General features: G+C 45.3%; 1 protein-coding gene across 10 annotated transcripts in view; it reads left to right on the forward strand.

Annotated features, from left to right (window-relative positions):
* Ppp2r5c (protein phosphatase 2 regulatory subunit B'gamma) overlaps window positions 1-15264 on the forward strand; it is a 136130-nt gene that overhangs the window by 45320 nt on the left and 75546 nt on the right. For 4 of the 10 annotated variants that reach the window (XM_026781194.1, XM_005343553.2, XM_026781196.1 and 1 more), the window contains exon 1: window positions 671-917. The exons of 4 other annotated variants lie outside the window; for them this stretch is intronic. In XM_026781194.1, the coding sequence (XP_026636995.1) occupies window positions 824-917 (94 nt within the window). In that variant the 5' untranslated portion in view covers window positions 671-823. Of the gene's footprint in view, window positions 1-670; window positions 918-15264 lie in introns of those variants that run through there. 2 more of the 10 variants (XM_005343554.2, XM_013345926.2) reach the window with 1 other exon arrangement.

Below are 15264 nucleotides of genomic sequence, written 5' to 3' on the forward strand. Positions count from 1 at the left end.
ACACACACACACACGATAAATAAATAAACCAAACCAGATATAGCATTTTAACTTATGTCCTTTTTCCCTATTCTGTGCTCTTTAAAAAGTCTCATAGTAGTACTTCTTGGCTATTGATTAAGCAGTTCTTTCATAGATTTTTTTTTTAACCCTCATTTGAGATTGGGAGTGAAAATGTCTCAGGAAGAAAATTTTTGTCCTGATTATAAGTCCCTCATTTGCCCTTTTGGTAGTAAGAAGGAGGCAGAACACTAATGCATTGGGGTTTTGTAATATTCACATAGCCATTACTTTTTTAAAAACTGTGTTGCCAGGACACAGAATGCTCCTAAAGTGAGTCTTATGGCTGGGGGTAGAACATAGTAGCCAGTTTGTCTAGAGAGCACTAGGTCCTTGGTTCAACCCCTAACATTAAAAAAAAAAAAAAAAAGAAAGAAAGAAAAAAGAAAGCGTACTAAAGGAATGAAATAAGAGCTGGGAGGTAGAGGGTACAATACAAGCGCCATCCCCTGAGAGCTAGGATCCTTGCCTAAAAGTTAGTGAAAAATAAAGACTGTAGAAAGCCGGAAAATGCCCAGGCTTTTCGTGCACACACACTGACAGCCAACAGAACGCTCTTTCCGTTTGCAGGCTTTTTTTTTTCCAGTGTCATTTTAAGTTGCAGTTTCTGGCCAATCAGCAAGCTCCATGCCCACTGACATCACGAAGCAGCCAGTTCCCTCCAGCTGCAGAGAGCTTCAGTTTGTCTTCTTTTTTTTTTAAACTAAAATGGAGGCTGGTTTCTTGCCTTAAGGAGTACAGCGCCCTTCCCGCTGGAGCCTAGATGTTGACATGTAATAAGGCGGGCAGCGGGATGGTGGTGGATGCGGCCAGCTCCAACGGGCCTTTCCAGCCCGTGGCCCTTCTCCACATTCGAGGTGAGTTATTGTGTGTTCTACTGACCGGAACCTTCCGTGGGTAGTTAATAAATGGCTATTGTGCTTTGGATAGGAAAAGCAGGAAGTCTATCCAGCAGTACCCCCTCCACATTGATGGGACTGCCCCTGAGCAGACCGGGGTGTCCCCACCGATTGGTGGGCATTCTACACGTTACTTACGGGGCCTGTGGCTCAGGAGGCCTTGCACACAGAGTTCAAAGCTGGTTTTTCTGCTTTCTGCCTGCTCTCCCATCCCCCCCCTTTCGAGGCTGTGCTGATGTCAAAGGATGTGAAGTCACTGCCTGGGGAAGGAAGGAGAGGCGGGCCGGCGGCCGGCCTGGCCAAGTTGTTCACGCTCAGAGTTTGTGTTACCTTGGTGTCGGTGTTGTTTAATACTGTAAGGGTTTTCAATTACGGATGAACTTCAGGCAGAATGTACAGAATTGATCAGAAGAGAACTTCCTTTTGGAGGATGTGCACTCTAGTCCTGCCGCCGGAAGGGAAATATGCTTCTGCTTGAAATCCTAAGATCTGCTGGTCTTCTGATTTTAAATGTTAGCTGTTAGCTTTAGTGCAGCCTTAGGAAATGTTTTGCATTTACAAAGGCTTCCTTAAGATTGAAAAGGGCAACAAGTTTTCCGTGTGTATATAGGTCACAGGAAATGCCCAGACTGTGGGAAACAAATATGTAGCTTTTTCTCCACCCTCCCCCTATCTTGAGATGCTGTAGCAATTGGCTTCCACAATGACTAAATGTAAGACCGCCAGGAAGAAGCAGAGGGTGACTACAGAGAACAGAAGGTGCCTTAGCTGCAGGACTCAGACGGCTATTCGTATTTTGATTTTGAACCATTGGCTAGTTAGCAGTAAGGCGACTGGTTATGTGTAGAAGGCCAATATTAACACATTTAAGGTAACAGTTGTTGGGTTTTTTTTTTATTTTATATGTATTGTGTTTTGCCTGCATCAGTGTATGTGCATCATGCATGCCTGGTACCCCCAGCGGTCAGATTCTCTAGAACTAGAGTTATGGATGGTTATGAACCACCATACAGGTGCTGGGAAAACTGAATCATCATCTCTCCAACCCCAACAAATTTGGTTGGTGAGGCTTCTGGTTTTTGTTAGGCACTGATACTCTAGTTCTTCTTTGGATTATGAATTTGTTCTAAAATAGCATCATTTGGTTTTGTATTTTATAAATAGAATCTTTAATTTGTGAGGGCCCTGTTGTTAGTTCTAGACTTTACTGTGCCTGTCTTGGAGTTGTCCCCTCTTGGTTTAATATCTAATTGTTGAGGAAGGTAGTGAAGCACCCAGGGGACTTGAAGGTTTAAGAAAAGGTAACCTGTAGCAATCTAAAATGTGCTTGTAATGCAAACAGGTGGGCTAGCTTCTAATTTTAAATCTCAAAGAACGCTTGATTTCCTCATTTAAAAAAAAAAAAAAACTTCTTAAAGCAAACACCTTAACTTGTCTTAAACTTGCTGTAAGCACTACTATGAGCCCAGTGCTGAAGATCATTTAAAATGACTAGTATGCACCCCTTCCCCAGGAGCCCTGCCAGAGAGGGGTGGAGAAAGGACAGAAAGAAATGCCTCCTGGGCAGGCAGCTGTGGGGAGCACAGGGACTTGAGGTACTGGGAAGGAAGGACAGGCCCTTTGAGATAGAGGGGTCTTTCACCCGAAAGGGAATACAATTTGCCAAAGATCGCATAGCCCTTAGATAGTAGAACTAGAGTCCAAATCCAGGAAGCTGTTTTGTTTGCAATCTTTAAAAATACTTTCACGAATCAATGGTAGCTGTAATAGACTATCTTGCAAGGGGGTTACAGTTTGCTCTGCAGTGCTCTTGTTGTCTGTTCAATTCAGTGGCCCTTTTTTGCATGACAGTTGTACACCCAGTGTTCATTTCTTATTCATTTTACATGCCTCATGATTGTCAATACCATGTACCAGGCTGACCCTAACTTGGAACATATAGATGCACTGGCGTGGGGGGCACTCAAGTAAACAAGGAACGCTGCTGCTTACCCAATTGCCGTCTCAGGTAGTTTGGCAGCTACTGATACTGGTAGTGGTTAATGTGTCAGATTTGCCATTCCTGAAAATTCAAGTGTGAAAGGGATGTAGTTTAACCTGGCACAGCCCTAGCTGCCTCTAAGGGAAGAGGACATGGATGTAAATTTAGCTTGATGACTTAGATTCTGCGCTTGCAGCACTGTCGAAGAGAATAGCCTGCTGTGCTGGGAATGCACTCTATTGACGTCCACTATACTAGCCTGTGGCCACATGTGACCATCAAGCACTTAAAATGTACAGCTGATAAATCAAATTCTTTTAGATAAGTGTCAGCCAGGGGTTGTTGAATGGAACAGCAAAGGTCTAGTCTGGAATTGGCACTTTCTCAAGTAAAGTCCAGACTGTAAATATTTTTGACCCTGAGCAAAAGCAGCCACAGAAGAAAGTTGTCTGTTGTCCAACAAATCTTTATTTACACAAGCAGATAGCAGGCTGGATTTGCTCATGGATCCCAAGCTGCTGATCTGTTCTAGACTACTGTAGCATGTCTGAGTTGCCTGTGAAGACTAGTAGGACATGATTCCTGAAGTCTGCAGTCTTGCCTCTCCTGCCCTCTGTGGCTGGCCCTGGAGCTCAGCTCACCCACCTCAGGGCCAGGTTCCAGGCAGGGACAGCTCAGCCAGGAAGATGTCAGTGACCAGAGAAGGAAGCCAGGCAGGCAGACTAGAACCTTTGCTGCCCCACCCTGTTACCTTGTGCTGAGTAGTCTCCAGTGAACCCTGGGTGGCGGTGGTGGTGGGGGCCTGGTGGGGGTTGGAGAGTGTGCAGCTCTTTCTCCTGGAAATGCTGCTCTCTCACAAGGTCTTGCTGGCTCACGGGTTGGTTGATGTTTACTTTGTCTCTAAGAACTGGGGAAGAAACCCCGCAGGAAGCAGGTGGAGAAGTCGGCCCTCGCCCTCCATTTCCTAGCACGACAATGTGCTGATGTGCTGAGTGAGGGCGACTGTGCAACGTGGGGAGGCAACTAATTCAGGACACGCTCAGGGCATGCATCATGTGAGCGAGTGCTGGTGGGCTGAGAATGGGGTCCACTCTTACACACTTTTTTGGGGGGAAGGGGCTGTTTCCATGACAGGGTTTTTCTGTGTAACCTTAGCTCTCTTGGTAGACCAGGTTGGTCTTGAACTCGCAGAGATCCACCTGCCTCTGTCTTCCAAGTGTTAGGATTAAAGACGTGCATCACCACACTTAGCTAAGTTACCTATAGTCTTAAAACAAGGCAGGGAAACTGCCGGAATAAGACTCTTGAAAGAGTGAGGATTCCTTCTCTGAACAGTGTTTGGGTTGCTGTCTGTCACCCACCCTCGGAGTGACTCGGCTCTGGGCAGGGTGCAGGAGTGCACCTGTGCACCCTCCCTTGCGCTGTGTGTCAAATTGTCTGCTGTGTCACTATTGGTGTGGAGGGTGACCTCCTGGGGGAGGTTGTCTGTGAAGGCTGCACACCTTTCCAGAGATTGCTTCTGCCTTTGGAGAGGAGGCCTACTGTGGGATTCCTGAATTCCTTCACTGAGGTATGTTAGTCACATAGAAGTGTGAGAGAAGAAACTGGGAGTGTTGCTTGGTGGTTGGTTGAGTGGTTGCCTAAAAGGCCAGGGTTCAGTCCCCAGCACCTCAGGAAGTCGAGTATGGTGAACAGCACTCCTGAGGTAGAAACAGGGATATCAGAAGTCCAGGGCACATAGTGAGCTTAAGGACAGCCGTGGCTCCAGAGAACCTGGGTAAGTGTCCTGGGAGAGAGGGGTGAGCCAGTGGCAAGCCAGAGGCACAGCCAGAATACACCAGCTTCTGCTTCCTCATCCCACGCAGGCTTTACTGTGCGTTTGCCCTACAGTACTGTGTCACTCAGGTCCCCTCAGTGTCACTCAGCCTGGAGGCCTGGTCTGTGGCTACTGCTTCAGAGGCAGAATTTGCACTGACTGTGCTTGTTAGTGCCACAGCCACGGCCACGTCCATCTGTCCACTTTTCCTTTCTAATCCTTCCACTGGAAGACATCATGATTTCCATTTTTTTTCCTGGAGAGAAGGGAATACCTTCTGCAGGACCACAGAAATGTAGAGTCTAAGCGTTAGAGCTCAGCACAGCTCCTGTCACTCACAGAATTGTAAGGTGAGGGGAACATCCCGCATGTACACACACACACACACACACACACACACACACACTACACACACTACACACACTACACACACACACACACACACTAAGAATTTTTAATGTAATTTGTAAAAAATTTTAAAGCCTTTTTAATCTTTAAAAGATACTACCCAAAGCAAGCAGGGACACAGCACTCTACGAGCACATAGAGGCCTGGCTTTATTTTAGGGCCTTGAATTATTCATAAGCCAAAAATCCTTGTTTAAGAATGCAGGCTAAAGTGTAATGGTGAAATGCTACGAGTAAATCTAGATCAGCTTCTGTTTGGAAAAATACAAACCGAGGGTCTGGTGGCTCAGCAGGAAGGACTCCAAGCCTGTTGATCTGAGTTCCATTTCAGGGACCTACATGGTGGAAGGAGGGAACTGAGTCTGAAAATTGCCCTCTGACCTTTGATATACATATATTTAAAATGTTACTAAGATAACTACAAAACCAAGCTGTGGAGTGGTGTTCACTTGTCCTTCTGGCGGTGGATGTACTGATGTTAAAAGATCAAAAATTCAAGACTAGTGTAGGATGCTTATTGAGTTGAAGGCCAGCCTGAGGCTATATTGTGACAGATGCCTGTAGGTGAAGCCTGTAGCTGTGGTTTGGGCCAGTTGGAGAACCTGGTGCTGTGGGCTCGCCTCGGTCCTCTGAGTACAATAAAGGTAGGATGTTATAAGTTACTGCCGTGAGTGGAGTGCAGAGTCCCCTGTCAGGATCTCTGCAGCTTACCCAGAGAGTCAGGGGGACAGTAAGTCTCAGGTAGCATGCAGATACAAAGTGGGGTCTAGGGACAGAAACGCCCAGGATCCTTTCACTCTTTCTATAATGTTTGAAAGAAGTACCTTAGAAAAGCTGTGCTTTAGGCCGTGTCTGAAGAAATCTCTCCCAAAGTGGCCAGCAGCTGTCTGGTCTGTTAGCCGTTTTACTCCTTGGTTGCTGACTCAACAGTGGCCGCACTGCTCCCTGTGTAGTATTTTGGGGTGTATACTTGGTTTGATACTGACAGCATTCTTATTGGCCAAGGTTCCCTTTGAGCTTCAGGGTAAGGATAAAGGTGGGGTTGGGGCCACCAAAACACTGGTTATGCTAGACACATGCGACCCCTTCTGTGCCTCAAAATAGGAATAATAATCTGATTCACCTCTCCAGTGTCTGTGAGGGATAAACATGTAACTGTATCTCAATTGCCCTAACTGGTGCCTGGACTGTTGTAAGACTCTCCACGTGTCAGTGGTAGCCATGGTGACCCCTTTTGTGGGACACCTGCGTTACTTTCTGGAACCCAGCAGTTAACCACAGCTACAGCTGGGGCACCTGTGTGTTTGCTCTTCTTGAAGCTCAGTTGAGGTCTGCCTCTCACTTCTCAAGCCTTTTCATCTCTTGCCGTGTGCACCCTAAAGCAGCATCTTCAGTACCCTGTGCGGGTGTACAAAATTATCTGCTGCGTGATCCCAGGTGCCACCTCCATGGCCTGTGTCAAGTACACATTAATCCCTGATCCAGCCTTCTTAGTTCTGTGCTGTCAAACCCAAACTAAGAACACACACTTACCTTTTTAACTGTTTTGAAGTGGAGCATTAGCGTTAACAGTCGGTTTAGGAGTTAATTAATGATGCTGATTGTGACCACCCCAGACAGTGCTGTCTCCCATTTGGGTTTTGAATGTAAATGTTGCTGTCTGTTTAGCTATGGCTTCCGGGAGTCTCATTAGAGCTCTGGGGTTGGGTTCCTTTTTTATATTGATGTTGTTATTGTTTTTCCTTTACTTGAGATGGGGTTGTTGTCCAGGCTAGTCTCAAACTCCTGGGCTTAAACCCTCCTTTTTCAGCCTCCCACGTGTCTGTGCCGCTGGACCTAGCTGGTGCTGCTTGGGTAATTAGGAAGTTTACATTCTGTTTGTCTTCCAGATTATTTTCATCTTTTGCCTGTTAAATTAGGTAGTATTTGAACTAAGTGAGATCTCACTTACAAGCCTGAATCTTACTGTTTTAATTTTTAGTATTGTGACATTTAGTAGAATTTGATGTTGCCAGGCAGTGGTGGTGCACACCTTTAATCCCAGCAGAGGCAAGCAGATCTCTGTGAGTTCAAGGCCAGCCTGGTCTACAAAAGTTCCAGAACAGGCTCTAAAGCTACACAGAGAAATCCTGTCTCAAAAAAAATCAAAAAAAAAAAAAAAAAGGAATTTGGTATGTTAACATTTGATTGGGGTTTTACCATCTCTGTTTGCACACAACAGCTTTTATCATATGATAAATTTTTTTTGTCTGTTGGCTATGTTACTCGGAAACAATATTTCTAAATTATAGTGTTTCAATTTATAAAATCGTGAGAACAGTAATGTACCATTCTAGGGAACAGTCAAAACACTGAAGTTGCTGGCCCTTCAGTCTTGGGAGGCCTCAGAGAAGAGGTGGGAGAAGGTGTAAGCCAAACACACTTGAGAGCCACATACTCGGAACCCAGTAGCTGTGACAGCCTGCAGTCTACAGAAAACCACACACATCAGGGACCCCAGAGTTGGAGAACTACCTTCAAGGGGTCTGCAAGTGCCCCTTGCAGATAGTTGAAATGCTGTCTTCACAGGAAAATCAATGTGTGGACATTGCCCTGGTGGTGAAACAATGCTGGGTAAACAGTTACTTTCATAGAACAAGACACCAATGTTCAGCTAGTAGTCACCGTGCACTTTGTTATACACATGCCTGTCAAATCTAAGAGCATCCTTGATGAAGATGAAACTATTAGTTTTAGAAAACCCCCCTCTTGACGCGTACTTTCTCAAGTCTGTGTGATGAACTGCAAAGGTCACACAAAGGCATGCTGGAGTTCCTTGGCCGTCCTGAGGAAACACCCCATCTTGGTGAAGTGAGTTGCAAGCTTAATGCTCTAGCCGCATTCCTGGATCCATCATTTTTACTTGAAATAACAAAAGTTGCACTGTGTTTATGACACAACATTTGGCACATTTTCTCAGATATCCAAGGACTGAGCTTATCAGTTCAAAGCAAACAATCATGACACTTTTTTTGTTTGTTTCTGGTAAAATTCCAGCTTTTAAACCAAGTATGGATTTTGAAAAATTTGTATCTGCCATTGTAAGTATGACAGCTCCCCAGTGAAGACTGTCCTCCTGGTATTGGTGGCATTGTTCACTGACAGTAGGTCAGTGTAACTCAGTGCACCAGTATGCTCCTAGGGACCAACAAATGACAACATCACAAGACATATGCTGGCAACATAGCCATTGACTGCACACAGCGAAACTTCATGTAACCAAACAACTCATCAATTTGGCCTCAGATTCCACACTGCAGCCAGTATTTAAGAAAGGAGCACTTGTTGGCCAAGTATAGTGGATCATGCTTATGTAAGCCCAGCATATGGGAGACTGAGACAGGAGGATCACTGTGAGCTTTAGGCTTGCTTGGGCTACAGAGGAAGGCAGTTTCAAAAAAATCAACAACAAAAGTAAAATACAGCAGCAGCTCTTACTTCTTGAATTTTGGTGTAGGATTAGAGTCCATTAAAAATGCTCAAGCTGTTGAAGTAGCCCCCCTTTTCCAACTTAAGTATGTTCCTGTTGGCCTGAGAGAGGGAGAGGGAGAGAGAGAGAGTTTCCCATACCCCTCAACCAAAACAACTTACCGCAGGAAGTTGAATACAGAAGCAGCCATGCAAATCTACCTGCTTTCTGTTAAGTCTGCTATCAAAGACCTATTCAAAAATATAGCGGACAATGAGGACTACTAAAAACTCAAGAACAATGGCAATGGGTTTTTGATCCTACTGCACGTACTGGCTTTGGGGGAGCCTAGGCAGCTTGGATGCTCACCTTACTAAACCTGGATGGAGGTGGGCGGTCCTTGGACTTCCCACAGGTCAGGGAACCCTGATTGCTCTTTGAGCTGATGAGGGAGAGGGACTTGATCGGGGGAGGGGGAGGGAAATGGGAGGCGGTGGCGGGGAGGAGGCAGAAATCCTTAATAAATAAATAAATTTAAAAAAAAAACAAACAAAAATATAGAAGTGTCATTTTACCTAATTTTAAAAAATAAATTTATTTTAGTAAAGGTGTGGCCTGACATAAAATAGACCTATTAATAACTTAAGAAGAGAGTGACATTTTAAAAATGTCTCCTATGTGGTCTGTGCTTCTAGATATAGTAGTGCACCTAATCCTAGCTCTTCTGGGTCTTCATCTAGAAGCTGACACCATAAGTAGGGACGTGGGTCCTGACACCACACAAACCAGAAAGCCGAACTCCAGGGAGTCTCTAGCCCGGACTGGGAGTGTTTCCCAGTGTCTGTGTCCCACCAAACAACACAGTGGTGAACTAAGCATTTAACCCTGTAATTGTGGAAAGGGCTCTCTGGCCATGCAGGGTGAGTGTTCAGGGCTCACTGACTCCACACGCCTTGGTTTCCTTTTGTCTCTTAAGAAATCTGTTTTTGAAATCCTTTTCATTCAATCTGTATATGAACACAGCCACCTTTGCATCTTTTTTTAGAACTAAAACCAGAATTCTTCCTGATCTAACTCACCCTTACCTTCTCCATAGTGTACACCTACATTGCAAAGTGCCTGCCATCTGCAATTTGCTGTGTGTACTTACAGACCTTTTTCTGTGTATATGTTTACTTAGCCACACAATAATATAAATCCATTCATTTACAGAAAGTTTCTAGTCATTTTTATTTCTTCAGTTATGAAGGGGGAAAAGTAAGATAAGAGGAATTCTAGGAACCAAAACTTTGCAAGTTTTTAACAGTTAGGCAGAGCTGTGAGCTGTTGTCACATTTTATAATCCCATCTTGTACTGTTGATGCTTACAGAGCATAAACTCTTGTTTCGGTCTCCCATGTCTTTCTGTAAATTTGGTTTAAAACTTTGGGACTAGGTAAGCCTTTGAAAGGAGGAGGCAAGTATAGTGGCATCTGCCACCTGCCTGGGGACAGCCACACTCATACTTTGCAGTCATTTTACATGTGTCAGGAGAGATGGGGCAGAACAACCCCTTTCTGGTCTCCCTCATCACAGACTGGAGATGTGAGCTTCTATTTCTTCATTCTTCAGACCTGAGCTAATGCTCATTTTACTATTATATATATGTTACTATAATAGAATAGCAATGTATTTTATATATAGTAACATTTATATTTTTATATATAGTTACATTATATATAAAATATATTACTAAGAGACCATCTCTGGTCTTTTAAAGGACATTTTACTTTAATTTTAAAATGTTAGGCCACACTCACTAAGTGACCCTGCCCACCAGACTCCACCCTTCCAGGCATCAGCTGTCAGATCTAGAATGAAGGTCTGGGTTGAGTCTTGTTATCTTCCTGAGCCTGCAAGCATGTTCTGTTTAGAGATGCATTCCATCAGATCCCTTATTTTCATAGGCACTGAAAGAAAGGGATTTTGAAATTGCAGAGTAACATCCTTGAAGATGAGAAGCTGGCTGAGACCGCACAGAGTTCTCTTTTGTCGTGCTGGAGGGGCCTGCCAGGAGACAGTGTCAGCAGCCATCCCAAGAGTAGGCTTTCTGCAGAGTCTGATACATTCAGATACATTTTTGTTTGTTTGGGGTATTCTTGAGAGAGCCCCTCAATATTTAGTTCCAGCAGCCCTCAAGTGCATCCCCCTTCAGCTTCAGCCCCTAGAGTGCCAGGATTATAATCCTGTACCACTACATCTGGCTCAGCCTTCCTTCACAGTCAGTCACACATGGCACTGTTCTAAGAGAAGAGTTTGGGAAGCTAGAGAGATGGCTGAGTAGATAGGAGCACTTACAACTCAGCAGCACAAGATTTAAGTTCAGATCCAGCTCTCATGGAAGAAGCTGGGTGTGTCCGTGGGCCTGTGGCTGTAACCCTAAGCGCTGTGGGGGTGGAGACAGGGAGAGAAGGGGATCCCTGGAGCTGCTTTGTGCAAGCCCAGTTTCAGGGCCAGTGAGAGACCCTGTCTGAAAGGAGGAAGCTAGAGAGTGATGGAGTGAGACACCCACTGCCCTCCTGTCTTCCTCCTCACCACACAAAGTCTAGGCACCATGTGTGCACACACACCATTTTTATAACTCAGAAACAACAGTAAAATGTATAGGCAAAATTGGGGCTGAGGATATAGAACTCAATATTGGGGTGGTGCTTGCTTGCTTAACATATATGATGAGGTCTTGGGCTCAGTCCCTAGTGCTGCAGGAAAACAAAAAACAACAACAACAACAAAAAAAGCTAAATTTATATTCTGTTTGTTTGTTTTTTATTCTTTCAAGACAGGATTTCTCAGTAGCTATGGAGCCAGTCCTGGAACTAGCTCTGTAGACCAGGCTGACCTCGGACTCACAGAGAACTGCCTGCCTCTGCCTCCTGAGTGCTGGGATTTTAATCTTTAGATATGCGCCACCACCACCCAGCCCAGCTATTCAGCTATTCTTTTTGTTGTTGTTGTTGCCTTTCCTCCTTACTTACTCTAAAGAAAAAAAAAATCCATTCTCTAAGGTTAGCCTCGAATTTGAGACTAGCTAGCTAGCCTCAGCCTCCTGAGGGCTCAACTCCAACTTTAATTTTTCTGACTTTTTTTTTTTTTTTTTTTTGGTTTTTCAAGACATGGTTTCTCTGTGGTTTTGGAACCTGTCCTGCAACTAGCTCTTATAGACCAGGCTGGTCTCGAACTCACAGAGATCCGCCTGCCTCTGCCTACCGAGTGTTGGGATTAAAGGCATGCACCACCACCGCCCGGCCTTCTGATTTATTTTCTGGGTGCAGCTGAGACCATCACATATTGAAACTGAGGTTTCCTGAGGCAGGTAAACTTCTGGGGCAGAGTGTGACTTACTTATATAGCATAGTACTAGTAGGAATTCTGCTTTTTTTTTTCACTTTTAAGTTTTACATATATTTAAATATGAGCTTTAAAATATTAATTATGAAATTTTGTATTTCATTTTTGTGTGAGCTGGATTTATCACTATTCAACTAAGTGAACATGGACTGTGCTGCCTTACTAGGTTGGATAAACAACTGATGGGGTATGTGTGTGTGCACATGAGTCTTAGTAAGTTGGAATATAGCAGCCTTACTGCTTCATTAGTGCAGCACGTGGGCATGGGCTTTGACTTTTCACCTTTTTAGAGAAGAAAGCCTATGTGAGGATGATGGGCTGAACTTGGAGCAGCAAAGTAATTTCTGACATTTGCACTTCACATTTAAATGTTAAAGGGGGGGCTTTAAAAAGCACGTTCAGTAAAAAATTCTTTGGCAGGAAGCAGAGACTTATCAGCCAAGTTAATAGTCTTAACTGTGGCATCCATAGTAACTAGTCAGACTGCCTGGGTAAATATTTACCCATCAGCCGCTCAGCAGAGCCATCAGCGCTGGGCTTCTTCCTACTACCTGGTGTGCCCAGCATCACCATCTTTCACCTCCTCCAGGGTTCTTCATATTGTTTAAGCAAAAGGTTTAGAAGAGCCCCTTCCTGGGAGAAGCCAGTGTGCTGTCTGTGTCCCCCAGTGAGAGTAGAGTGACCCTCACTGCCATCATTAGCACCCAGGAACCTTTTTCATCTTCAAAGCTCCTTGCAAGTGTTCATTAGCAGTCGCCCTCTTTCCTGTGAGGTAGTAAACAGGTGTTATTAGCCCCATTTTTACAGTTGTGGAATTCAGAGCAGAGAGTTTGCCAACTTGCCTGAGGTCTTGGAGCTGTGGGTGACAGAGGCCTTGGGCTTTCTGACTCATAGTTCTGGGCTCGCATACTCTGGGTGAGCATGGGAAGCTGCTCTTGCAGGTTCCTTTATCACAGAGATCTCTACAGAGCTCTGTCTGATGTGTTTACAGTGATGTAGAGTGCAGGATACCGAAACAGGCTAGTCAATCTGATAGTGTCATCTAGAAAAACACAAGATGCAGATCCTGGGGCATGAAGGTAAGGCTTTTCCCAGGGGACTGTGGTTATGGATGAAATTAACTCACCACGGCTTTGGGTTGTGTAGCTGTATCCAGTACTTGGCTGCAGCCTGTCTTCATGGAGCTGGTGTTCATGGTGACCTGCCTCCCCTTGAGTTACGGATCTCAGGTATCCTGAGAGATCCACTGTCTAGCTAGATTGTTAAAGCACAGTTGGCAGGAGTAGTTCAGAGTAAACGTGACGTTATTCCTCATAAAAAATGCTTAATGTCATTCTGAGAGTCTGGCACTGTGGTAACTCTTCCTTGTATTGGTGGCTAAGTAGCGCAAGGTGTTGTAGAGTAGAGACATCTGCCCCTGAAAGCTCTATCTTAGTTTACAAGTTTGAATTTGTTGAAGGAGAAATGGTCATAGACACAAACATTTCTTGATATGTGCCGTGAAGAGAAGTTGGCATGGCTGTAGAAGCGTCATGACTTGTGTTCCTGCCCATCTCCTTCCTTCCCCTTCTCCACTCTCATACTCTGCGTGCTGTACCAAATGAGTTTGAACTTCAGACAGAAACTAGGTAGCTGAGCTCACTCCAGATGGAATGAAAGGACAGCAGACCTGAGTCTTGACTTCCTGCCTGTGCCCACGTAAAGTGTGATGTCTTTTATTAGGGGAGTGTGTAGAAATCACTGACATGGTGCTTGACCATCTGTCTTCTCGGTGCTAGACTTGGTCATGTTACAGTTGCTGCAAGTATGTGCCTGTACCTTCCAGAGGCACTGAGGGGGGAGACAAAGCTAATTGGTGCTACCAAAGCAAAGGGAGATGGTGTGAGAGGTGTTCAGACCGGGAAGGGATTTGTAGTGAGTAAGTAGCAAAGCAGCATCCCTTAGGCTGCTGGGGGAGGCAGGATCTAGAGCAGTGATGTCCAGTGCCACTGTGTCCTCTGTCAAGGGAAGGCCAGGCTACCAGTGCATTTTCTGTGACTGTGATGAAACATGCACTCAGAAGAAACTGAAAGTGATACCTACAAGAGAAGAGTAGATGAGGGAGGCATGCACGAGCATTGCCGCATGTGTGCCTGAAGCATGTGAATAGTCAAAAGATGGAAAGAAAGCATTAGGAACGAGGGTGTGGGTTGATGATTGACTCACCAGGCATTGCTGTCCTGGTCTCTGAGGTGAATTCAGTGGTTTTACCCGCGTAGCTGAGTAGAATGCAGTATTGAAGCACTGCCATCCTGGCTTTGGATTTGAACTGACCAGAAGCTGGCTTTCCTAGTCCTTCTGGCAGGCAGGCCCTCTCAGTTTTTGCTCTGCCTGGCTAGCATGTGCTCCTTTGCCAAGACAACAGCGCGGGTGGAGCATTCGGGTCAGCCCCTGGCGAGGCTTGGCTCATGCTCTGCCCCTCTGGATTAGCTGACCTTTCATTTCTGTGTTCATTTAATTGAATGAACTGTCTGTCTTGCTGCGTGCACTTGGAAGGCCTGTTCTTTTTTTCTTTTTTTTCAAGCTGAATGATGAGGTGGTCAAAAGCAGCTCTGCTGAAAAAGTTCAACCTTCACAGACTCCTCAAGAGGCTGGCACCTGCGCTTTCTGGGCTGGGAGGGATCTAAAGGCGGAAGTTGACCCTTGTGGCTCTGGTCTTCCTGGTGCTGAAGAAGGGAGGCCTCAGCAGGGCAGGACTGATAAATGGGAAACTAGAACAAAGAGGGGAGGGGCCTGACTGGTGAGAGTGAATGACCCGAAGGGTGTGGCCGGTGGCTGTGTGACTCTGCACAGCCCTTGCTGACAGAGGCTTTGCGAGGTGTTTTCCAGTTCTGCGGGTGTCTTCGCTGTTTTTCAGTAGAGAGGTTCTAATCTACACAGACTGCTTCCATTTGTCACCTGTGCTCTGAGTCACGTCTAAGGCCATAGAGAACCTTAAGGTTTACTGCTATTTCCTCTAAGAGCTGTGTCATTATACAACTTGAATTTAGGCCTTTTTGGTCAATGTTGAGTTGGTTCCTATTTACGGTGTAGGTGAAGGGTGGCCTTCACTCTTTTGCATATGAATACCATGTAGATAACTGTATCCCGCCCCACTGAAAATAAGACCATAAAGACTGTTTCTGTGTTCCGTTGTGCTGGTGCTCAGTCTGCACTGGCTGTCTTGGCTGCTTTGGCTCTGCTGCACAGCTCTAAACCCAGGACATGTGACTCCTGTAGTTCTGGTC

This window comes from Microtus ochrogaster, chromosome 1, assembly GCF_000317375.1.
Source record: "Microtus ochrogaster isolate Prairie Vole_2 chromosome 1, MicOch1.0, whole genome shotgun sequence".
NCBI lineage: Eukaryota > Metazoa > Chordata > Mammalia > Rodentia > Cricetidae > Microtus > Microtus ochrogaster.